At 43.1% G+C, this 26980-nt stretch overlaps 1 protein-coding gene across 1 annotated transcript in view; it reads left to right on the top strand.

Annotated features, from left to right (window-relative positions):
* Positions 1–26980, top strand: part of GTF3A (general transcription factor IIIA) — a 152452-nt gene that overhangs the window by 29418 nt on the left and 96054 nt on the right. The window contains exons 2-3 of the mRNA XM_069639704.1: positions 6236–6336; positions 12957–13053. Coding sequence (XP_069495805.1) covers positions 6236–6336; positions 12957–13053 — 198 coding nt within the window. The remainder of the gene's footprint in view (positions 1–6235; positions 6337–12956; positions 13054–26980) is intronic.

Below are 26980 nucleotides of genomic sequence, written 5' to 3'. Positions count from 1 at the left end.
TTTCTATCCACTGGAATCCTAGTCTCTGCAGGAACTTGGCATTCCTAGTAAATCGTGATGTGTCACGATTCTGATTCCGGACTCTCTGTTATTGATGGAGAAGTTATTTGAGCGGAATTTGAAAATGATTAACTTTCACCCATTCTCCCCTTATAGCTCGCCTTGTGTCAAATCGTGACCTTAGACTAAAAGCACTTGACCCTGCCCAAGTATCCTATGTCCTTCGCCAGGCGCAAAACGGAGCTTAAAAAAAGAGGTGCGCCACTTGTGCAAACGAAACACAAAAGACATCTGGGTAATTTTGCGGAAGCCCACAGGAGCGCCCTTTCTTTCCTTGGAGTCTGCAATTGATGGCTTGACTTGGCAAACATTTTTCAAAACCAAATATTCTTTAACCCCATTTTATATCCCATTTGAAGTGGATACCTTCCTCATATTCCGTCTTCTGTCTATGGTCCTTACAAGACATCTTATGGGCCATACACAAATTCCGAAACTTCCGACCCAGATGGCCTGCCTCCATGTGCAATAATAGACGACCCGCTTTTTTGGGCAACCTTCTTTTTGCAAATTTTTCACAACCTATTTCACTCCATGAACATTCATAGCTCATGGCTCAATTCAGTTATCATTCCTCTTCATAAAAAGGTGCAATTAACGATCCTAATAGCTTTAGGCCGATCGCCCTAATCGATGCTGCTGTCAAGGTTTTTGCATTACTCCTTCACAATGAATTGGAAACTTTCATGGTGTCGAATACTATATTAAAGTACAGGTTGGCTTTAGAAAAGCTATGGGAACCCAACTCAATGCAACCATCCTTTCCCATCTCATTACCTCGTTCCATCAAACCATCAATGGCCCAATCTTCATGGCATCCCTCGACCTCTCATCAGCATTTGACAGCGTCATTGGAGGGTGCCTACAGACAACAATGTTGGCCTATGGGTTTGCACCTTTTTATCGTTGCTCTTATTTCATTTGCACCATAAATTCCAAACGCTGCAGGACTGCTGACAGATGTTATCCCGACTGACATCGGTGTGAAGCAAGGCTGAAACTTGGCAGCTGTCTTGTTCAATCTATCCCTGGCTGACATCGATCGCATCAGGAATACCACTTCTGTATTTCCAATTCGACTAGTAGACCTGCGCCTTCATTGGCTTGCGTTAGCGAACGATGTTCTTTTCGACTGCACCCACTCTGGATTACAGAACAAGCGCAATCTCTTCTCTTATTGTACACAAAAAAACTTGTCCATACATTTTTCAATCTAACATTCTTATCTTTTCATCTAAAAAAAAAACGTTGTCCCTTCAAATGCTCCATCAATCTTCGTCTCAATATGACTTGCATACAACCTCTAGAACTCTTTGACTAAATGCCAGGCATCCTTATCCGCCAAGGTTAATCGCCTAATAGTGCAAATGCAATTGATATTTCGCAAACACTGTAAATTCTCACTGGTACCGTTGATGGACTTTTACTTAATGAAGGTGGAGGCAGTGATCTCTTGATTTAGATCTCTGCTTAGCTGAGATTGGACCATTGCTGAATAAAATTTGGAAGTCTGTGCTTGGACTTCCAAATTATCTACCCAATGCCATCTTAAGACGAACTGGGGTTCCACTTGTTGGCCTCAAAATTCAATTGGTGTCTTATCCAACTTCGCCTCTTTATGAAGACTTTTCTATCATGCTAACAGTCTTTACCTGTCTCGATTGCTCGCTTTGATGCACGTATGCAGTGCTTGCTAACCTTAATCAACCTACAAACTGAGGATCTTAAGTGGCGCCCCATCCTGGCAAGAAAAATTTGACCATATTGTTCAATGAATATGCCAAATTTAGACATAACCAACTTCCTCGTTTACCATATCTCACTATGTTCCCCTGCAACAAAACAAGAGCTCTTTATATGAGATTCTGTTTGGATCTGATGCACACAAAATTGCGCACCTGGAAGTGGTCTCTTGGTCTAGACTCCACTTTCGATCTCGTTTGTTGTTTTTGCGGCCTACCTGGGGCTGAGGAATCTTTAAAACATCTTTCTCTTCTGTCCCCACTTTGAAACTGAATACTTTGTATGAACGACTTTCAGCCGGCAGCTTCGATACTTTCCCGGAATCTCATTTGGATGAGATGCATGTGGGGAAGATCTAATGCAATAATTTTCACTGCTGCTTGCTCGATAACTCTCATTGAAGCAAAACTCAATATGGGATAGATTCATTTTCATTTAAATGTTTCATCTGTTGTCATTTAGTTCAAAGTATTCTTTTGTGCAATGTTTTAGCTAATATGTAGTTATGTTTCTATTTACTGGGGCTTTACTGTGTAATAGGTGGATTCTGTCTTGTCTAGGTCGACAAAATTAATGGTTCATTACGTTTCATTTTGGTACAATTGTTCCTTCTTTTGCCTTGTTTTCTTTAGTACACACAATTATGGCTATTGTGGTTGAATTCAACCATTGCTTATAACCCTTTGTCTACTTGATTACCTTTCTGCTGTAATGGCAATACCATCAATATTGCGTTTTTTAAACTTCCAAGTATACTGTAAAAATCAGCCCAAGGGGTCAGGTGAAGGGTTACCAGACTCTATGTGCACAGCAAACCGTTCTGAAACCCTTCTAGGGAAGGTTCTAAAATTTAGGTCTGGCAAAAGACGCCTGCTAAAACACATAGATGGCATATAAAAGGGAGCAGTTTGCTGCTGTACCGCCGCTAACACCTGGTGGAAAACCTTTCAATTTAACACTAGCAAACGAAACCAATATTAACTGGAAATAAATCTTGGACCAAATGTTCTCACTAAATCGAGCGCTGCATTGTAACCATTGTCGCCGGATTAACATGTGTGGCGATAAAGGTAGTGTTTACCAGAATATGTAACATGCACACCTTGCTGTGTTTTGACTTTCCACTCTTGTGCGCCCAACATGATCAGCATGCATCACTCGAGTCTCTATGTGCAACAACGCTCTGAAGCTGAAAATATTTCATGAATGTTGCATGTTTTAATCGTTGTGACAAACACAATTGGTATCTTTCTTTCAAGTTTCATTTCCTCCTTTCTGTTCATGTGGCTGGGAAAACTCTTCCATCACAAGGCAGAGGTGGAGCGGCTAAAACAGATTGATGCACAAGAGGGGACTGAGTAATAAGGAGTGATTCTGTATATAGGGAGATGAATATTGAGGAACCAATTCAAGATTGGGAGCTGATGCCATGGAAGGATGTCCAGTCTGCGGAGATTTCCAAAAAAAGCCACCTCAACAGTGTTTGCTGAAGGAAGTCCCCTGCTGGCTCTCCAAAAAGCAAAGTTATCTTCAGGTAAATTGATAAAAGCCCCAAAACTCTCCATAGATTAATTGGGGTAAAATCTGGGAGATCCAAGATGAGGCTATTGCAGTTAATACAATTTTAGAAACTAGCACTGCTGCTAATAAAGGCATGACCTGTGTACTGCCCGTTTACATTGAATACAAAGTGAGATGTTCCTTTAAAGCCCGGTTGACTTTGTATTTGAAAAACGAAATTTAAAAATGTTGGTGCCCTTGTAAAGTTTTATATATTTGAAATATAGTTGGTTGTTTAAGCTGCTGGTGTAGTCATTATGGGTTAGTGTTACAGGATGCTATCACCTAGGATGTCATGCATTTATGCAGCCAGGGGAAAGCCATGGTCCTAGATCAGATGTTGGTGCAACCGAGTATAAAGAATGAATTCTAATTTAATAATTGTGCAACTCCTGAATTTCTTTAAATGCACAGGTAGGCTCTTTGCAATTATCTACTGGAATGGAAGATCTTCAGGACACAAATGCATATAGCCTGGAACCCATACCTATGCATTAAAAGTTGTGCAACCCTACATGCATTGAAAGGTGCACATGCAAATAGCTTGAAAGCAGTGCACGGGTGAATTTCTGCAAACATGGTTGTATTCATGGTACACAAGTACTGATTGCAGGCGACACACAGGGTTCCTGAATAATTCTAGGTGCAGCTTTCATTGAACACGTGTTTTGAGAACAGTGTACATGTGGGTTCTGAAGGGGGTAGATGAAGTAGCAATTTTGAATATCAACCTTCAGGAGCCAATGCAGGCTGGCCATTGTCTATGTACAGGGCTTAGTCTCTATGTATTCACAACCCCACATGTAAAGGTGACCATCGAATATAGAAATAAAGGTTATTGATAGTCATTTCCCCTGATAAATATTGATAGAAAATCGAAAAGCAATAGTGTCTTGTATGCTTGTATGAATTGATAATGGTGCGATTCATATATGCAGGTAATTATGTTTTTGTAAAGATTTTAGGATTTACTATAAATACTTTTTTGTTTTGATATTCATGGTGTTCAGATGTCATTACATTCTTAACTTTTCGATTTTCTAACTACTTCCCTGTGTCCCTTGCCTAGAAATGTGGGGTGGGATTGTATACATGGATATGTAAGACTGGCATGCCACACCTGCGCCAACCAAGTCTATAAATACAAATCCACCTTTCCACCCAAGACACGTGCTTGAGCATATGACTCGACCTGATGGGGATATTGATTTATGGTATTTCCATAATTTGTAAAATCATGGAAAATGCAAATTTGGTGTTTGAGGACATAATCATGATCCCAGCACACTTGGTCTCACATGTTACGTGGTACGGATGCTGATTTGTTAATAAACATGCTCTCTATGCCCACTGGGGTGCCTCCGTGCTCCAGCAGTTAAACCAGCCTTTCAGGTTTCTGAATGTACCCTGTGAATAATCTTAAGGCCCCATGATTCCAGTAAACCGACCATGAAGATGTTGGTCCCTGATGGACTGGAACAATCTTTTGGCTAGATTGCAGGTTTATTACTAAATTTAATCTGTGGATTCGCCTTTTGAAGTGCGCAATTCAAATAGGCCTAGATTTTTGAGATTTACTATAGAAAGAACGTTTCAGCCTGTTTCGTCAGATAACCCTAAGGGTTGACGTCAGTCACTTAGGGTATAGGTTGAACATTGCTTTGTTTTTACGATTTGACCATTACTGTTAATTGGGCATCAACTGAAAGTTAGGTGGCAAGCAACGATTTTCTTTTCCACCCCTACCTCCTCTTACCTGAATCTTCTGTTGCTGTGGATGGGCGGATAAAGGCCGAGCCGTGGGTTTATTGGGTTGTCAGTTTGGAGGAGCAACAGTAGCCCAGCGTTCACTTTGCCGCTCATTACACGGGGTAAGTGGGGGGAGGACTAGGCAAATTATGGAGGTTTTTTGGGGGGATGTCACCTGCATACATGGATGGGGAGAGTGGGCATGCGCAATGAAGTTCTTGTTTACTGGATGAATTTTGGATTTTTATGCTTTTGGTTTGGTGTAATTCGATGTGATCGGCCACAATATTTTCTGTTGCGCATTGATCACGTAGATCCCAGAATAGGACCCAAATTAATATGCCAATTTTTCATATCCCTCGATGTGGCTTTTCAAATTGTGCGCATAGGCAATAGATTTTACATCGGTTCAAATGTGTCTTTATGGCTTTGTACAATCGACAAATGAATAAATACATTGACCTGCATCAGTCATTGAAGCCATTGGCTTGTGAACATGTGCACCATTTTAAAACATGGTAATATTTTCTTCTTGCAGAACTTCTAGTGTCCGATTCTAACGGGCCATTATGTCCTTAGACAAGTTGCACAATTGGGCAATTCACACATCATTAAAGGGCATTCTGAATCTTCAGTTGCAAAAGTAGTCTACACACCCATACTTAATGGGCTTGCTTAAATGTTATGGGCGAGTGTGTAACCTCAGATTGTTATTTCGCATTTATTCTTGGCTTAATTTTCCATACATTTGTATCCTATGCACCACATTAGGAGGCGGCAGTTTTTGACAATCATTTCCTTTAGGGAAATAGTTTTTATCATCGCACATCACCAGTTGCAAAGAGCACGTAAGTTGCACTTTGCGGCTACCCTGGGATCAATTGATTGCAGCTATGATGGTGCAGTACAGCCTTCCTCTTACCAAGGCGTTTTTTTTGCTCCGGATTCCAGGTAAAGTTCTTTATTCTGAATGAAGACATTCCAGGCATGTGGCAGGGGGTGACTTGATTATGAAAACATGGAACTGCACAATCAGTGTATGCGTAGTCATTTAGTTGCTCCTGTAGTCTTTGGAAAGCTATTTTTGTGGTTCAATTGATCTCAGTGTACTTCTGTTTTTCAGAGACCTTACACCTGCGAGTATGATGGGTGCGGGAAAGGCTTCACAAGAAATTTCCACCTTGCTAGACATATGTTGACGCATACTGGAGAGAAGCCATTTGTGTGAGTATAGTGGGGTTACTTAAATTAAACTTTATGCATGTGTTTTTCTTGACGGTCATGGTGTATTTTTTATTTATTTCCCGTCTTTCCTCATTCTGTTGTACACTTGTGCTGGCTCATCCAAGTGTTCTGTGAATGGAATTTAGAAGAACGCCAGCCTTCAGTTGGAGACCTGCACCTTAATGTGAAAGTCTGCTTTATCTTCAGTGCTTATGCTCCAACTCTGTTTACTGGGTGACTGAGCGGATGCTACCTGGATTCCCACCTCTGTCTGCAGTAGTGCCTCACTTAATGTGCTGCAAGGATGGCTACCCGTGTTAACATGATTTGGTTATGGCAGGAAGGTGTTTGACCTTTTTTGCAATTTGGTTCCCTGACACCCTTCCAGTGACGTAAGGGTGATGGCACAGCAGCCCTCCTGAAGTGGTGGGGGGGGGGGGGTCTTCAAAGCTGATGTAGGTCTTAACTAGGCTACTGCACTTCACTGGAGTGGCAATGGTCTGAATTAATTTTTAAGCTACAAGATTGCTTTCTATGTATATGTATTCATAAATTCCTTTTTTAAAAATGTTTTTATTTTTTTGGATTAACTTCTTTGCACGTCGGTCTCAGTAATTACTCCGTAATGTACTCAAAGCTAATTTAGTCTGCTGCCCCCTCCCCCTTCCTTCACCAAATGTCCACTCCAAGTAGCAGAATCCTTCACATTCGAGGTCTACTGGGATAATTCTGATCGAGCTTAATGCAGTATGTTTCAGAACACATTTTTGGCATCTTTACATTTGTGTGCGCTAGTTGATTAGAACTCCTGATTTGTTACATCAGTGTTGTAGCCCTCTTGAATATCCCAAAAGACTGCTTTCTGTAAGTCTCAAAGGCTGTCCAGCGCATTAAATGCTAAACCTTCTCTGTAGCTCGAAAAGCAAACCTCATTAACGACGGTGTCCTTGAACGAGGCCATCTGTGGCCACTGGCTGGTCATTTTGGATTAATATGTTTACACTTTTTGTCTATTAGTCTGTGTTGCAGAAAACAGAATGGCGCTGGAAAGGAAAATGCTTGTCTAAACCAATCAAGCATTTGCAATTGGTTTACCCATTGGTTTCAGGCATAAGAAATGGTGTTCTTTATGCAGATGAATGAACTCTATTGTGCCGCATTGCTATGAAACATACCAAGGAACAGCAGAGGCAGATTAATTTGAGAAAATGCTCTCCTGCCCTTAGTCCTTCTGACATTCCTAAACTAGGCGAGGGGCACACTTCTGCGGCAAGTAATAACCTAACAAGCTTTTCATTCATTGCTGACCAGATTGTTAAAACAATGGTATGGAACAGAAATGTTGCCTGCTGCCATTAGGGAGGCAGGCTAGACACCATGGAACTTCTAACCCCCTGCTGATAACATGTGGGGTGCATTTAAAGGCCCCCAAACAGACGTCCCTTTCACATGAATGCCAGGCATTTAAACACAAACGGCCTGTCTTTTGTTTTTTCCAAGTAAAGTTAAAGAGCCATATGGAAAGGGGCCTACCTGTCATTACCAACAGACAATCAACATTTTAATTTACAAAAGGAGAAATCAAAGATCCTTGTCACATGGAAAACAGGATTTTTAAACATTGAAAACAAAAACGGCCTGCACATGTATGCAAATAAAAACTGCTTAAAAAAAATAGAAAATGGAACAGATCACTGCTCACAGGAAAAGGTCAAAACAAAACCTGTGTGGGTTGACCAAAGCAACGTATAATGTTTCAACTACAAAACTCCAGTGACATTTCAGGAGCCACTTTGTCTTCATGGAAAAGGTCAGCCCAAGGCAGACCCGGTTTCTGGCTGTGGTCAAAACTTCACAAAGGAAATCTCTCTTCAGCATGGATGTCACATCTCCCATCTAATGACCCCCGCCCCTGTCATAACATTTCCTGCTGAAGGTGTCGAAAGCCCAGTTTTCTCCAGACCTACTGGGTCTGAAAGCAGGGACTTCATCATCCTTGTCTGGAGCATAACTAAAAGGTGTGAAATTTCAAAGAGCAAACTGCCATCTTCAGGGTTACAGGCTGGCCCAGGGAGACTGTGGCTGTGCTGGATGAAGCAGATCTCCCATTTCAAGAACATAGATTTACAATTCATTTAGAAGGACTTATCATTTAGGCCTCTATCAAATATTGTATGGCAGAGTTTTACCATTTCTTCTGTAATTGCTAGGTGATTTTTTTGGGGATACAAAATGCATCTACCTGTGACTCTGGGAACTGTAATGGCCAGTTAGACTACGTTTCTGGCTGATCTGAACATGTTCTAAATGTGGGAGTTGGTGAGCAGGTGGCAAATTAAATTGTGTAGGCTTTTATGGAAACGGCATCTAATTCTGCATGATCAGCTAAAACAGAAATGGCAGTTGCTAGTAAAAAATGAGTTGTAATACATAACTTGTTTTTGAAAGAAAAGCGAACAAAGGGGCGATTACAAATGGGAATTGCCATATGGTGCTCCAGACCCCTAAACCAATCCTGACTTGGAGGCTGGGTTGGGAGGAGAGAGGGTAACTATCCAATCCTAGTGGCAGGAATTTTTGCAGGGTACCTCCCCAAGATTGTGAAATTGGTGTGATGTCACGGTTGCTGGTATATGGGGGACTGCACTAGGACAGAAGATGCACAAATAAACATGGAGACAGGAGGACAGAGAAGAAACAGACCATCAGGAAGGCTGCTGAAACGTATCATCTGACAGCTGTAAGGAGACACCAGATGAGATTGCTTAGAGTGCATCTGGGTGGAGCTGCCCATTTCTAGGAAGGCCTCAGCTGACTGGGTCTGTGAGAGCGGGAGGCTATCTTGGAGAGTGTTGACCAGACCCCTGCCCTATCTTTCCAAAGTGTCCTGAGATGGTTGGCCTTCCTGAACCTTAACCAGACTTGCTATGTAAAGGGAACTAAGCCCCTGGAAAACCAGAGGGGGTTGAGGGGGGGAGGGGGGAGGGGAAGTCTGCTTGAGTGGGAGGGGCAAAACTGTGTAGATCCTTAGCCTTTAACCAAAAATTATTTTAATTCATTCCCCATTTAGCAGAACACTATGGGATGAATTTTGTTAAAATTAACAAAGCTCACTTCCCAGTGTGCTGAAAACTATAGCCAATAATTTAATTGGGTAATCCTTGTCCAGCTGACCCTGACTTCCTTAAAGAGGATGTTTCAGTCCAACCTTTTATCCAGCTTCTCCAACACAGCCCTTTAAGTAAGGGGGTCTGCAATCCAAAATTCCCCAAAGCATTCTGATTATTCTTTCGGACTTCCCAACATAGACCAAAGCAAGGGGGGGGGTAGGGGTTTCAAACCAAAAGTTTGGGTGAAATTATATTATTGATCAGTGTAATTAATTATTTTGTGAAGGTAAATTGGAAAAAAACAGTAAGATTGTGTTCATAGCTCACTATTGAGATGCATTTGTGCTGAGAGAAGTTGATTGTGTTGTGCCACGGATAAAGTGGTGTTTTTGATATTTTTGTGCTAATTTCTATTACTTTTAATTTAATTAAATGCCAATATATTTCCAGTACACCGGCCTGGTTCTTGGCTCACTATTGGCTCAGGGGAGAGGGATCCCAGGGGCATGTGTCGGAGATGCGGCTAAAGAAAATCTGTTAAACAGTTTGTCACCACTGGGAAGGATCTACCTGTGTTGAGGATGGCTTCTCAATAAACTGTTCATATTGTCACTATTTACAATATCACGATCTCACAGCAAGAGTGTTTTTATTGGGATAACTATGGAAGAAAAATCCTTTTGTACCTTTGTGTGTAAACTGGTGCTCAAAAACATTGCACCTTGCCACATTGAATGCTCTAGTACTATAAACCAAATATTTCGAATGTATAATACGTTACAAATTGGCAACCAATGTTGGTTCTTAATCAGTCATCATTTTACTTTATAACATTATTTTTCAGTAAGTTTACATTAATTTTTCAGTAAATTTATTTACATCAATTGGCAAATCACCTTTCATGATGTAACAATTATAGTTTTCATTCATTGGTGTGCAAATTAAGTGGCTACTAGCCAAGTTTGAAAATCACAATATACAGAACTCCTCAAAGGAATCAGCGAAATACCAGTTAATTCGGTTGTTGCACGTTTACATGATCATGAACTTTCAATAAAGGCCACAATGGTTTAGATTGTGCATGAGGCAGGTGGGTGGTGAGGAGCCAGAATCCCACCATATCCTAGAGCCAAGCCTCTGGGCACTCCAAGGGTGTGGTGCGTGTTTCAAATGGGAGCAAAGCAACTAACGGGCAATGACCAGGGGATTGGAAATGTATCCACTAGTCATGCGACCCGTGCCTGTAGGTAACTGTTTTTATTTTTTGGGGAGAGGCTCAGACTCCAATTTCACCTACTCTGTTCAAGTCTTCTAATTTTTGACATCTCCTGGGTGCTGCTCCTGTTTGTAAAGGGGAAGACTAATTGTGTGTGAATTTGGGACTGCAGACCTAAAAGTACTTGGGCTATTTTGATAAGTTGATGTCCAAGCACAACTGCATGTTACAGAGGTGATGTTTGAGATCAATGGGGCTGGCCAATAATTCTGTGACATCACCCACACCAGGTCATCTACTGAGGGATCTGTATAAAATACTCCTTATTTGTACTCAACTCTGCTCTGTAATGTCACACTCTGTACCTGATACACATATTCCCGACCATAGGCTCATTAACACATTTTTCTGGTGATCACAAACGGTGTTCCTCTGATTTATTGAGCGAGGTCCCCCATGAGCGTCTCCCAATTATAGAGGATCTGGTTTCTTTTGAATAAAGCTATTTCTCTCATGTTGGATGCATGTTTAATTTGGGTCAGTGTACTCTCCACACTTTTTACATGTTTCTCTATCCTTTTGCAGCTTTTTCCACACACACACTAGTCTGTAGATTTCCTCCAATGCCTGTAGGAATGACACATTTTAGCTTGTATACAGAGTTGGACACAGAGTTGTACTATCAGAGTAGGACACCACTCGCAGCCTTGGAGCACTACTCTTTTGAATAACATTGGATATGTGGTCTAACAACTTATGTAAACCTCAAACATCAAGATTGCTAGCAGGTTTTCATAAATTTGCGAGTGTTTGTAATAGATCTGCAAGTGTTTGGACTGTAGTTTGGATTTTGACCTTGATGTGGCCTATATATCCTGTGCAGTTACGTCAAAATTGTTTTGTCCTGATCACTCTGAAGATGCATTCCTCGAAGCATTTCAACACTGTTGCTTAATGAAATCCCTGTGAACTTTTCTTTAAACACTAATATCACTATTAAGGAACTGTGTAGAGTAAAAAAAAAATGTATATAGGTTCCTCACCAGATGACCTTGTGTGGTTGATATAATCCATTGTCTAGAGTTGTCTGGTGGTTTCTAGGAATTTCTGCACATACTTTGAGATTACCCAGTTGCGTGTATGCACATTCTGTGATTCTTGTATGCCTTTTTGAGGGCACATTTAAGTTCTCTGTTTCCAGTGCTGTGCTAGGGAGCTTATGTGCAATGAATAATGAGGGTAGAATGCGGAATCTGGAGGCAGCACATGTTGCATAGATAAACTGAGCAGAAATTTGATTTCAGGGTGCAATGTATGGAGGTTGTCCTGTGGTCCGTGCTTCTGTGACACCTTGAGGGTTGTTGCTACCTACATCCCTCCCCCTGCAGCCCTCCTTCAGCATCATTTGACTGTTTTGATCATATTTGAGCTCCTTGGAGTTCAGTGTTCAAATGGTTGTGTGCTTAAACCTACACATGAGGGCGATTTCTGACAGGGTCATTCCTTTCTCAATGAGGTAACATTGCCACCAATGCCTAGGCTAGATATGTCATTGCAGCTGATTTTACTGGACTGATGACCTAAATGCTGAGCCAAGTAGCGACTGGTACCATCGGTTAGTCCAGTGCCATAATTACTGTCCAACAGTCTCCTCAAAATGACTTGCACGCATGATCCAGGTGGCAGAGAGGTAACTGGTGTTGCAGCAAATCTCTAATGAGGATGCAAGTAACTGGGGCCACAATTATTGTAGTGAAGGAGTTTTCTCTGGTAAGCTGCCAATGAGCAATGTTTAGGTCCGTGGTACCAATAGTGCATACAGAGGGAGTTTCTCTATTACTACCTAATTTAGACACTTGCATCTGTGTGACTTATGACAAGGATAATGAAGCTAAAGGCCCCGTAGGGAGTGGGATCTTACCCAGACCTTAAAAAATATAAAAATAGGGCGTAAAATATTCAGTTAATTTTAGGTTTGGAATTGACTCCATGAGTATTCATTATTATTCCATCCATAAACTGTGTAATTTTGTAAAATTAATGCAGACTCACTTGAATCTTGGTAGATGCCAAAAAGTGCCCCGTACCATTCTTTCACATTTTTCCCATTAATTGTTTAGTGGTGAACTGCTTGTTCACACTGACTAATATTTCGTACATTGTTCCACTCTATAGCACATTTCCCATTGTGATATTAGTTATTTATAGGAATAAAATGTATTGTGGATTGCAATCATTTCCACCTGAAGATTATTTGACATGAGACTTCTGTTTTGTTTCCTTTCATTTTGTAGGTGTTCTGAAGGTGACTGTAAAGAAGCATTTACTACAAATGCCAATTTGAGAAAACACATCGAGCGGAAGCATAGCAATCAAGGAAAGCCATATGTGGTAATCTTTACTTGACTTAATTGTCTAGGATGAAATGGTAGCCCCCAATTGATTAAATAAGCATGGTCCAGATCTGTGCCTGGGGGGGAAGGCTTGCTTTTGTTCCTGCAATTCCTCAAGTGGGGGTGAGGGGCACATTAAGGTTTTAACCTCAGGTGGTGGTCCTGGAAACCTCCACCAAAGTTCCTACAAACAACCTATCCCTGTGAAATTCCCACTTTCAAACCAAGCATGGAGGGAGTCAACTGCTTTAAGGGGCTTTTGCCATTAAACAAAAATTGAACCTTTATCTTCAGATTCTAAAGTCCATTCACTAGCAAGACTCTCGGAAGTGGCTTGGACATAGTGACACTTTGCAGTAATTGTAATGCTGACCTGGTGCCAAATAGTAGGCAAGGGATCTGCAATATTGACGTAGGCAGGTATTTTCAGCAATGGGCATGCAGAGTTGGCAATACTGATGAGCAGGTATGGGATTTGCCTAGTAATCGTTTCATCTTGTTGCACTTCATTGTGCATCATCCCAAGCCAGTGGTCATCAAACTTTCTTGGCCTCGTCCCCCCCCTGAGCAAAGTTTGGGCAGGCCGGGCCCCCCAAAAGTCGCATATGGACAGTATGTAGAAATCGCTATGAACTTTTGCATGCCATCACCACACCCTACTCCCAGTACAGACCCTGGGCTCTTCCCACCCCTATCCCAGTGCTGCTCCCACCACAGCCCCATAACACAAGCATATACACATATAAATAAAAAATAAATCGCCATAAACGTACCTTCTGCAGGGGCCTGGGCATGGTTGCTAAAATGCACTGCTCCAGGTTGTTCTTCCCATATGTGCAAGGAGGCGCAGGAGCACCCCCTCGCACATACATGCAGTGCCCCAGCCAGCATTTCCAATGAACTAGGCAAGGCTGGTGAAGCAAACCACCCCCCGCGTTGCATGGCTTAGTGATCATGTGCGGCTGGGGAAACAAACTGTCAAAGGCAAACAGTGTTTCCCATTGACAGTTCAGCCAGCCCAGGAGCACTCCCTCAGCTGGAAAAAGCAGCTGATGGAGTGCTCAGTGTGGCTCCTCAGCTCATCCATTTTACACACTTGGATTTGAATCCAATGTATTGTTTTCATACACTGCACAATTATCTGTTGAAAAGTTAACCAAAATAAAATATTAGCAGTTGCAAAATGTTTGTACAAAAGTTCACGTAAAGACATTGATAGTTTTGTTTTCTGAATAATGGCTATTGTACACAGCGAGAACAAGGCAGTTTGATTTCACACATTCTGTTATTTGGTAAATTTAGTAAATGCGCATTGTTTTCAAAGTACGCTCTAATATTTTCAATTGCTTTACAGAAATAGAACGGAATGTTTAGGTAATGAAAGTGCATTGCAAAAAATGGAACGGATATTTAGGTAGCTATAGTCATTCTCACCTTAAATGATATCTGTATAGGTCAATGAGTAGAAATTTTAGTAATGCCCCTTCGTTTCTATCCAAATTGTAAGGGTTTGCAGTCAGCGTTGCTTATAGTTTCGTTTTTACATTGCGTGTGATCGCGCAGTGATCTGAAGAGAACAGGATATTGTTAGTTTACGAACTCATCTATGTCCCAGTTATACTAATTCTATGACAGCAATTGTGACCTGTTTGAAAATAATCCCTTTCTTACCTTTAAGTAATCTGTACGAGCGTCTATACTTAGGGTCAGCGTTCTTCGTTTTCTGAATTAAACTAAACTTGACATTAAAATGTCCACCATTTTATACTACGGGTTACCTATTGGCGTTCAGTACGTTTAATGCGTGCATTGCGAGACGCCATTTTGGATCAGGCTGTTATGATTTGTGATTAAGTTTCTATTACGATTTGTGATTTTCTATTAAGAGTGTAATGACTTATTAGAACATTGTTGCAAATTTGTATTAAATACAACAAACTTAAACGTGGATTGGATGTTAATCGGTTAGTCCGAACCAAATTATGAGAATGCATCATTTTAAATTAGGAGATAGTACGTAATTAAAAAGAACAGTGATGATGAGTTCTTATATGAATAAATATATCTAGTGTGGCTTCTCGTTCTTAACAGCCTTTTGTTAGTGAGTTATTAATGTGCTAGCTTATTGCTTATGAATAACACAGCCGTTATTGACATTTACAGTAACATCCATTCTGAGATTTACAGAAGTATTTTTTTGCAAAAGATTATTACAAAAGATATTACAAAAAGTGTCCTAGTTCTGAATCCGAGCTTTGACCCGTGTGGCAGCAGTCTAAAGAGCAAATCCAGAAGGCCTCTTTGCCTCAGTCTTTTCTCGTTATCTCCTCCGCTACTCAACAGTTCGGCCTGCAAAAAGTGGAAGAATTTGATTTTGTCCATATGAGTTACTGAATGCTCTGTGGAAAATGTAGACCAAAGACCAAGTGGGAATCTCATGTCTTTATTTATGATGTGTCTTAAATGCTCCAATTCTGGTTTTTAACATGCGGATGGTGCTGCCCACATACATTACATTTCAGTACGTATACAACAAATTTGTTTTTACAATTAATGAAGCCTTTTATGAGATGAATGTGGCCGTTGGGCATTTGAATTTGAGTAAGCCCATTTGTAGAATACTGGCACATTGTACATGGTCCACATTTGAAATTGCCTTTTAATGTGTTTCCACTCCAAAGTTGAGAGCCCTTTTTGTTTTGCTTGTTGTACAAAGTGTGATGGACTCACTATCTTTTACATTCTTAGCTTTTCTGAAAGTGATTTTAGGTTGGTCATCCAAAAATGGTTGAAGATCTGGGTCTAAATGCCAGTGCCTGGATAGAATATTTCTGAGCACTTTGCTTTCGGAGTTGTATGTTGTGATGCACCTTAATTTTTGAGTGGCAAAAGTTGTGCATTGATTTGGTTTTATTCTGCAGTAGTTCAATTCTTGGTCTGGAAGTAGTTTTTTCTTGAGCTTTCTTCAGAATTGTTTTGGAGTAGCCTCTTGCCAGAAATGTCTCTTCCCCCCCCCCCCCCCCCCCCCCCAAGGCCTATCCTCCTCTCTTTGGATAGGCTTTGGGAGTTTAAGGTGAATTTATGGTACTGCTCGGTCTACCATTTTGAATTTACATTTTTACACATGTCAGTTTGGCACCTAGACTCCTACATGACAAACGTTAACTTTACGCATATAAAAATGTGTATATGGTTACGTTAGACTCATGCTGGATTTGATGGAACACCATGTTTGCACAAGGTTGCAGGTTCAATGGAAAGGCCTTGTGATGAGCTTTCTGACAATAGCGGTCACGCTTCCAAAGTTGATGGACCAAGTATGATCTTCTATGTAACCCATTTATCACACACTATCCCTTCTATGTTCACATTAAGTTTTGTTTCTTCGAACTGCACCTTTGAGCCATGCATGCAATTTAGCATTTCTTGTGAAATAGGCCTGCAGGAGTGACTTTCTCTTCCTGTCCAGATGGTATAATTCACCCTCCATTTAGCAGGGTCTAACATTGTTCAAGTCCTGATTACACCATGGATTGAATTTTAAATGTATGTATTTTAAGCTTTCCTTGCATTAATGGGTCGTCTGTTGATCTATGAGGGTCATCTGCTAACCTCATAAATGCATTAGTCCAGCACAACTTGGCTATGCAGAAACTTCAAAGATTTTCAGATAACTGGGGAAGGTATGCAGTCATGGGGCCGCAAATGTCCTTGGAAAATGTCCTTTTCGGCTAAAGACAGCCAAACTGGTGTTTGTCAATGTTGCACTTGCGTCACATATGAGGCATTCCTTTTTTATTTTTTTATATCATTGCATCTTTCCATCAATGTCCATTGTTCGATTATACATTAAACTGGCACGGGCCCTGAGTTTCACTGGTATACAGTGCCTTTCAATCCTGGGTGCAAACGTCATTTTTCCAAGACAGTGTGTCTGCACTTTAATTTGCATTCCTCTGTAAACAGCATTTTGATGTGGCAGCCCATCCAGGTTTGGCACTTTTTAGGCATGTCTGCTAAATAGTTTCTTTTGTAGTTGGCAGAAAATATCCCACAGCCGTCACCAGTAGTTCACTTCCAGTTCCTGCCAGCATGGCACTGGCCCCTGTCGACATCCATGGATCCAAAATCCACTTTTACAGCCACAGCTATGGCCCAATCTACCAAGACACGGCTCCTCCTTCCAGCCATACCTCCACAGGCATATGCCCACTGCCCGATGGACCCATATGACGAATCGAGTGGACATGAGAATTTAAGACCATAGGAAAGTGGGTATACGTTTAGTGGTGCTAGAATATCTGCTTCCTACTCCCACAGCAAACTGAGTGCGCTCTGGGGAAAATCCCTACTTCCTGCCCTAGTTAACTGCTAAATGTTAGTACACAGGCACAAAGGGCATGTCTACTTTTCTGCAGATAGCAAATGTTGGAAATCGTGATTATGGAAAACCTATTTTGTAAAAAAACTTAATGCGCGCACTTTTTGGTGTTAAATACCTCTGATTTTCAGATTAAGGGCCGGATGGTGGTGCAGCTTGTGCTTGCGTCATAAAGGCTGGCATAAACACAAGAAGTGAGCATTCCAAGGTGCCAGAATCTCAATTTCTTGCTAAATTGAAAATGATGTACTAATGGTAGAGTTTTGTATGCATGCCATTAGTTTATACATTGCAGTTGAATTGTCCAGAGAAGTTGGGGTTGGTAGTGCACTCTTTGTATATATTAGGCCACAGTAGATCAGTCTTAAAGTAAAACCTTGAGGATTACATGGTATGCAGTTGCATGTCGGGACGGCTGCTCCAGGGCTTTGCAGGACCTAATAAAGTGATTTTACAAGTCACTGAGCCAAAATCCTGTGATTGTCATAGGATCATACTTCGCTCTTTGGACTCTTCACTAACCATTGGCTAGTAACAATTGCTGCTTGAGTAAGAAATGGAGGGCTGTGTAAGGAGCCCCTCCACATGAGAGCATCCCAAAATGAAAATCTTGCGGCAAATTGTGTCACAATCCCAAAAACACAGGAGTTCGAGATGTTTCCACGTCCTTTGAAGGCCATACTGCTTTGAATGAGTAGCTCTAAAGCTCAAACATGTTTTTTTGTTATAAAGCGCACAAGACGGCCCTGGGGCACTGTTGCGCTGTTACAATAAGGCTTACTTGGTCACAGGTGAGAAAACATGACAAGCTGTGGGTGTTATTGGGTACAGTGTGAAAATACAAGTACACATTTGCAATGACCTTTAGATGTGCAGCTTTAATCCTTAAGGTCCCATGGGAACCAGATGAAGCTCGCTGTGTTTAGTTTAGCGGGGGGGACCTAGTTGAAGAGCTTGGTTTTGAGATTTGTGGAATGCTGTGTGGGAGGTTTAATTCCTTAGTGTTGTGGGCAGGGCATTCCAGTTATTTGATGCTACAAATGGGAAGCTCGGGCCTCCAGCTTTGGCTCTTTTGAAGGTAGAGAGGTTGAGCTTATTGGAGTGGTTTGATCGCTTAGGTCTATAAGGGGTGGCTCAGACTAATTCCCTGATGGGTATGGAGGTGCTGTGAGTGATGGGCACTTGTGTGTAATTGCTAGGGTCTTAAAGTATGCACTCTTTGAATGGGAGCCTGTGGGCATCCCGTCTTGCCTGGGAGATATGTTCCCTTTTGGGAATGCTTAACGCAGCCGAGGGCATTATATTGAATGATTTGAGGTTTTTGGCTGAAGTGCCCACAAACAGGACTTTAGAATAATCCAATTTGTCCCCAATAGAAGCTCTGGGTATGGAGAGGCAATTTTTGGCAGATGGGTAAGGTTTGACTGCATTGATTTTGGTAGGGAGTGCTGCCGAAGATGCAAGGTCGCTAAATTGGCTCGTCATGGAGAGCGAGGAGTCCATGTAAACCCCCAAGGTTTTGATTGCTGGTGAGGCAGTGATTTGGATGTTCTCTATGTTGAAGGAACTGTATTGAGTGTCAAGCTTGTTGAGCATTTCCTTGGGGCTTACCAGGAGGATTTCTGTTTTGTACCTTTTGAGACAGTCCCTTAGCCGCCATCCAGGACTGGATGGAGGCATATGTTTTACAGTGTAGCTGTGTCCTGTTTGTAGGAGCCAGTGAGAGGGAGGAGGATTTGTGTCCTCCGCATAGTTTGTGTATGCTATGCCACAATTGTCCAGGTCATTGAAGTGGTACAGTGAAAATATTGTACAATGTGGGCGAGGTGCAGGAGCCATCTGGGACTCTGCAGTGGATGGTCCTTGGTGCAGCGCAGGCTTGGTCTGAGAACACTCTCATGAGTCTCCCTTCAAGGAAGGTGATCCAGGATGTGGCTTCAGGGGAAAATTGGGATGCATTCCTGAGTTGCAGAGTCTTGTGGTCGATCAAATGCTGGGGACAAATCGAGGAGAAGGAGCAATGCAGGCTTGCCTTTTGTCCATTATTTCCCCTAACGGATCCAGTAAGGCCGTCTGTTCCTGGGCCTGGGCAAAAGCCTGATTGATTTGCCTTGGCCTGAATGGAAGCCTGATTGCCTCTTTCCAAGTATGTTGGATTTGTAAATCGGCAGCGTTGTCTAGAATTAACAGGAATGGAACAGTGGTGATGGGTCTGTATTTGTTGGGTGATTCTGGGTCCAAGGAAGGTTTTTTCAGAAGTGGGCGAACCCAAGCCTCTTGCAGGTAGGGACGATGCCAGAGGCGAACAAGGCATTCATTGAAGGCTGTTAGAAGTGGAGCTAGAGTCTGCAGTCTTTATAAGATTGGCCGGGCAGACATCACCCTTGCAATTTGAAGGTTTGATTTGTTTAATGATGGCTAATACTTGGGTCTCTGTTATTTCTCTGAAGGAGAAGAGCGTTTTATCTTTGTTGGGGCTTGTTACTGGTGAGGTGGGCGAGTTGGCTTTGGGCAGGGCATTATAGTGGGATTTTGTTTGCCTGCAGGAGATCTATTTTGATCCTTGCTGTCTGGACGCTCGAGCACCAAGTTTCGTCTTTCACGAGTTTGAGTGCTAGTGGCTGGAGAGGCCATTTCCTTGAATATGGTAACCCGTTTGATTCCGTTTTGGCATTTGAAATTTTGGTGTTCTAGGCTGCTGCTTTGGCTAGAGTGGTGGCTTTTTTTGTATTGGGAGGTAAGCATTTTGTAGCCCTCTAACATGGATTTCTGTGGATCGGCTTGCCATTTGGTGAGCGCAATGAGATTATAGGGGCAAAGTTCTTGGAGATCTGTTGTGAACCAAGAATTTGCATGATTCGTCCCTTTTGCTTTCTTTCTCTCTAGTGGGGCAATGGCGTCTACCGCTGATTTGATTGTGGTGTTGAGTTCTACCAGCACAAGGGGGTTGTTGAACAGAGGCTTGAGGGCCGGAACCTCTAGAAACAGAAGGATCCTGTCTCTGTTAAGGTTACGTGAGCATATAGCTAATGCTGGTGGGGAGGGCGTGTTAGGTTTGGCGGTTTTGGTAATGGTTGGGATGGAGAAATTAATAAGGTGGTAGTCTGTCCAGGGGCAGTGAGTGTTGGAGCTGATGTCTGCTCCACAGTTGTGGTCCGCTACCCTGTCTAAAATGCGTCCTTTGGAGTGGGTAACTGTGACCGTGGGGTGGGTCCATAATCCAAACGCATCAATACGAAGGCATGAGCAAAATATTAGTCGGAGCTTGCATGAAGTCTGCAACTTGCGGCTCTCAATGTTGTGGACGGACTCCTGTGATTTATGCTGGGTAGGACAGAAGGGAGTTGCAGTCCAAAACTTCCACAGCCACATGTTGCAGCTCCACAGCTTGTGCTATGGAAGGTCATTTGATCTAAGCATGACAATCGTGATCTGTGAGGCAGGCATTTATTTGTTGCTCCTCCTATGCAGTTCTACAGGTTATATTTGAAAGTGGGAGTATTTTACAACCTATTTAAGTTGGGATAAACTGATGGAGTAACAATGGAAGTCCAATTCCCAATGAGTGTAAAATATAAGCAAGTGAAAAAACAAATGTCTTTCTTTGCACCTAGTTATTCATGCACATTAAAAGATGCATGTTTACTTCTTCCAATCAGGCCGTTACAGTAGTTTCTTTGTGGTACTACATGCACTGATGGTCCCGTGGAGCTGTGAAGATGAAAGGCAGGGCACAAGATTCTACATGCCCTTTTCCTATTTTTTGTGGCCGTATTTATATTACACGGCCCGTGGTAGGGGGCGTGTAGTAATGGTTAAGTTGCTAAACCATAGGAAGACCTCTTTTTCGGCAGATTATAACTTTGCTCGCCATGGAAGAAATCGGATTAAACTTTGCCAGTGAGGTTTCGTGGAGGGGTGCGAGGGGGTGGGGGTTCAAATTTTTTTTTCATTTCTTCCCTTAGACTGAATGGGCAAAAACCTTGCGCATAGCTACAGCCCAAATGGTTGGACAGATTGTAACCAAATTTGCGGCAGAAACGGGCTTGGTTCCAAAAGCGTGCTTTTGTGTTTGGTGGAAATCCGACTAGTACTTTTGTTGCAAAGAACTGAAATGTACATCTAAAAAGTGCTATCTGGCTCTGCTCCGTGGACCCATTTCGCTCCATGGACAAAAGTGTCTGGCTTGCAGTACGGCGTGATGTCAGTGTACATTGGACGCGGCCGGTGGTTGGCTGGAGGGAAGCGTGCTTTGCGTCAATATGTTTGGGTAAACTACCATTGTGTATCGGAGGATAGTGCAGCGCCGAAAGGGCCTGGCAAACATACTTTACGCCATGTGATGTTGGGAAGAAGTGAAGTGGTTCATCTCAGATGTCATTAGGTGGAAGAAGACGGCGGTCTCTGCAGTATCCATGCGTACTGCGCCGATTTGCTGGTCCCTCCACAGGCAACTGCCATGTGTGGTGAATGCAGGCAGCCTTTGTTATGGGACGATGGCTTGTGCAGCGACCTCTCACCGTGGTGACTGATGGCAGCTAAATTGCAGAAGGGTTGAGTTACACATGACATGAGCATTGTAACATAGCGTGTGCTATGGTGGAGGCCTTGCACTGACAACTGTGTCCTGGTTGCAAGTAGGTTTGACATTGTTGCCTTGTGTGTGGTTCGTCGGCATTGCATACATTTTTGGTTCCATGGGTGTGGTGATTGTTGGCACATCCTACAGTGTTTAGTCCATGGCTGCAGCTAATGGAGTGAAGTCCTACGGTGTGTGTGCACACTGGGTGCAGTGTTGAAGTACTGTGTGGATAGGGTTGAACTCATATTTTATCTGCTTGGGTAGTGTCCATTGTGCAGAGTGCGGAGTACTGTAATGCACTATGCAGTATTGGTTTTGTGCACTTGATAGAGTGCTGGTAGCACGGCCACTGCTGTGAAGATTTTGTGGTTTGGTTAGCAGTAATACAATGCATGTGAATGGAAGTGGGTAGGGTGTAGAGGTCTTGGATGTGATTTGGTGCATGCGTGTGTGAATATTCCTCAGTACCAACTGAGGGAGTGCTGCAAAAAGCACAGTGGAAAGGGAAGAACTCTCCCTTACTGGGGTACGGCCTTTGCTGTAGCTGGGAAAGTGCACATGCCACATCCAGCGCTTCGCAGCATAGAAATGGAACTGGGGATTATCCAAGCAGGTGTTTAGGGTGTGGGTCACGGGAAAGGTTTTTTTTTTCTCCAATACGCTGTGTAGTGAGGTTAGCAAAGATGGAAAGACACCGTGCTGATTATGGGTGATGCCTTCGTGCAAGATCTGCACAGGTATGCCGTGCAAAGAGGCATTCCTACTAATTTGGGGTTGGAAGGAGTGCAGCCTTTGTGGGGCAGCCGGGGTGCAGTTTTGGTGGTATGGTTCACGTTTGCAGAGATGTGGCCTCTGTCACTACTGTTGAAGTTGTCGTGGTGCATTACGGGGGGTCTACATTTGGGTTGCATGTCGTGTGGACGTTTGCTTCGTCATCTGAAGAAGTTAATGAATGCAGTGATGCAGATTTTTCCCACTGCCAAGGTGGTTTTCTCATACATACCAAGAGGAGTATGGGACCATGCCGGTGTAATTTATCCCCAGCCAGAGGTTGGAAGGTGTCTTAAACATGTGTGCATTTATGTGCACTGATGGGATGTTCTCCACCCACTATGAGATCATGATTTCACAACATATGCACTGTTTACATGCCAACAGCATTTCTTTGCCTACCATTGGCAATGCTATTTTGTTTTACACTGCAAGAAGCGTTGACCAGAAGTCCTATAAAGAGAAAAAACAAAAGGGTCTTTGCAAGCACGTAAAAAGAATATTTCAAAGCCACCACTAAAAACAAAATCCCCTACCCTGCTTCAAAAGTCTCTTCCCCCACCCCCATTCGTAGCACGATAATTCTGCAGACTCTGTGGTAGTTTCCGGATTACACGTGCCACAATCGGGCCTTTTTAGGATGGCAAGTCATGGAAATGGGACTGTGGAGACGAAGGCATAGCGCAATAAGGTTTCTGGGTGTGGTGTGTAGGCAAAAACTGTGGCAGAAGGTGTATTTGTACAGACGTGCAGAAACCTATGGTTGAAGTGTGCAAGGAAAGTGGCAGACATCCTGTTTGTATGCATTCACTGTCTGTACTTTTATGTTGGCAAGATGCATTCAGTGCTGCTTTTGTGATAGTTTTACGAATGTTGTAGGAAATGGGTTAGTGTGGGAAACATTGTGTGAAGTGTGCAAGGTAAGAGGCAGGCATCCTGGTTTTATGCATGCAATGTGCACTTGGTTTAGGTTGCAACAATAAATTTAGTGCTGCTTATGTTTACCAATTATGTAGGCGATGGGTTAGTGCGGAGAAAGTCATAGAATTGTCGGAAGGAAAGAAGAGTTCCTGTTTGGATATTACAATGGGTGATATGGGTAAATGAAAGCGTATACCATAGCCGAGCTGTCTGCAAACGAGTGGACCTGAAGCTGATTAGCCCGGAACTGTGCCATTGCTTAACCCAGAGGCCCGGTACGAAGACAGCACAACATGTGGCCTGTGGCTCGCAGCGGGAGCCCCTCACGGACAGCAGCAGAAAAAGCGACCCAACAAAAATCCTCACCGAGGCTCCACCTCCCGCCCCCTTCGCCACTCTCACCAGCATCCCTCCTAAAACAAAACTAGGGACAAATCAGAAAACACATCTCCTGTGCGCACTCATTAATGCATGCTCCATCCAAGCGCACACCATGGAGATCCACGATCTCATCACCAACTTAAACCTAGACTTCCTAGCCATTATCGAGACCTGGCTACACGTAGATTCTGGTCCTGCCATCTGCCAAACCCTACCACCAGGCTACATCATCCTAGGCCAAGACAGAACCTCCAGTAAAGGGGGAGGTGTCGCCCATAATCACTAGGGAATCCCTCAACGCCAGGCAACTAAAAACTACTTAAGCGGACAACTATGACATGCTATCTTTACAAATATCTCCATCTCCAAATGACACCATAACACTCCACACTGTATATCGGCCCCCAAGCCCCACACCCGACTTCCAATCCATCATCCATACACTAGGAGCTAATCTTAAAACAAATACAGGAGCCATCCTTCTAGGCAACCTCAACTTCGGCTACAAAGACCCCAAAGACAAAGGCTCTGCACTCTAAAGCTCTCTTAGGATTCTCTCAGCTAGTCAATGACCCCACCCACATCAAAGGTCGTATATTAGATTGGCTAGCGGATCACAACTGCGCAAAGTTCCAATACCCCATGCACCAATCACCATCTACTGCACTTCATACCCTCCAACTGCTGCCAACCCAAACTCACCTGCACCAGCCACTATTGCTAGATCCAAGAAACTACTTACTGCAGAAAGAAATATCCCCCTCCTCAACACTTCTGTGCTTGCCCATCCAAATTCCAACGATCCTACAGTACTTGTAGAGATCTACAATACCACTCTAAAAAAGGTACTAGACACCATAGCGCCATTGGAATTAAAGCCAAGCACATTCCAAATGTGAACTCTTGGTTCACACAAGAACTCTCGGACACGCGCACTGCTAAAAGAGCAGCACTAACTGCATGGCAAACAAACCCTTCTACCATCACAAGAGACACATACACCACAATCGCCAAACAATATAAACATGCCATCGCCAAGACCAAAGCCGCCACATACAATTCCTGAATCCAGAAGGCCAACTCCCAATCAAGTTATTCGCCATTTACAAAACTGTCCATCCCTCCCACATCCACACAACCTATAGAAAAAAACTAAACCTGGTGCAACAACATCCAACACGCCATGTTAAACAAAATCAAGACTTAATACGACAAACTGCCCAAGATCACTCCACCCTCATCTGAGCCTTCAACCCTCCAGATGGTCCAAGACCCTCCACACAAGCCTACACTCTTCTCATTCAGGGAAGTAACAATCCCTGAAGTCACGCATCAAACCTTTGCTATGTAAAGGAGACATATGCCCAGCCAATCTAATTAAAGATTGTGCAGCTGCCCTGGCCCCATTTGTCACCACTTTCAGAAATGCCTCCTTCGCCAATTGCACTGTCCCATCAGCACTTAAGGAAGCGTGGGTTCAACCACTATTAAAGAAACCCACCTTAGACCCATACTCTCCTAACAACCACCGTCCAATCACCACTGTACAATTTCTGCTAAAGATATTGGACAGAGCTGCCTATACACAGATAGTCGTACCTGGAAACCCACAACATATTAGGAAAAAGGCAGTCTGGTTTCCGCCCTCATCACGGCACAGAATCAGCCCTACTAGACCTCAAGAACCAACTACCAGAAGCCATGGACCAAGGTCAATAGTCACTCCTCCTACTCCTGGATCTCTCTGCTGCCTTTGACTTGGTTGACCACAAAATCTTTTGTAAACATCTAGCTAACAATACCCAATTCTCCCAAGCGGCCACCCCCTGGATCACTTCCTCCTTAGAGGGCCGAGCTATGCTGGTCTTTTCAGACCAAGTCTCAGCTTCTCCAACTTCAATTGAATGCGAGTACCACAAGGATCCTGTACAGCCCCCACCCTTTACAACCTCTTTACCCTCCCACTTTTCAGAGACCTAGAAGACTTCGGCATAGCTTTCACAAACTATGCCGATGACACACATTCTTCTCCCCTTAACAGGAAACTACGAACAAGACCTCCACACCCTGCAGCGAACATGCATACATCCAGGCTTGGATGGCAGCCCGTGGGCTCTGCTTAAACGGGGAAAAAACTGAAATCCTGCTAGTAGGCCCCAAAGAAGCCCTAAAAAAACTGAATGTGAAGTATAATTCAGTCATTATTGAGAATACTACCATTACAGCCTCCCCATCAGTAAAAACCCTTGGGGTTTACCTCGACTCTACCCTAACCATGGACAGGCAAGTCAGCACCATATCATCCGCCACTGCCCTCACCACAAAAATTATAAATGCAGTAAAACCCCTCTACAAGCAATCTCCTTAACATTGCGAGAGCCACAATTGGAGCAAAACCTGCCTACTGTAACATCCTTCTCATAGGCACTTCTGCCAATACATTAACAGACTACCGATTGCACAAAACTCCCTCAGAGCCGCCCTCAGCATCCCCAAGAGCACATCTCCCAGGCAAGAAAGGATGCCCATTGGTCCCAATCAGAGAACGCATAACATTCAAAGCCCTCACCATCATACACCAGTGCCTCGCCAAGACCGCCCCAGCCTACCTAGTAGACAGAATACACCAGACTACAGCCCACAGACCTAAACGTGACCAATGCTCCCTACTATCGGTCCCAGCGTTCAACAGAGCTAAAGCTGGCAGCACCAGCTTTGAAGTATTAGCCCCAATAGCTTGGAATGCACTACCTCTCAAGTTAAGAAGCAAAGAATCTGTGTTCAGAAAACTGCTAAAAACTGTTATTTAACTAACACCTTTTACAAATGTACTTTCTACACCCTGTTCCACTGTAACCCTTGGAACTTTCTCTACACTGTCACTGAACA

This window comes from Ambystoma mexicanum, chromosome 7q (genome assembly GCF_040938575.1).
Source record: "Ambystoma mexicanum isolate Mex_15411 chromosome 7q, UKY_AmexF1_1, whole genome shotgun sequence".
Taxonomy (NCBI): domain Eukaryota; kingdom Metazoa; phylum Chordata; class Amphibia; order Caudata; family Ambystomatidae; genus Ambystoma; species Ambystoma mexicanum.
This window is presented reverse-complemented; position numbering and strand designations above follow the sequence as displayed.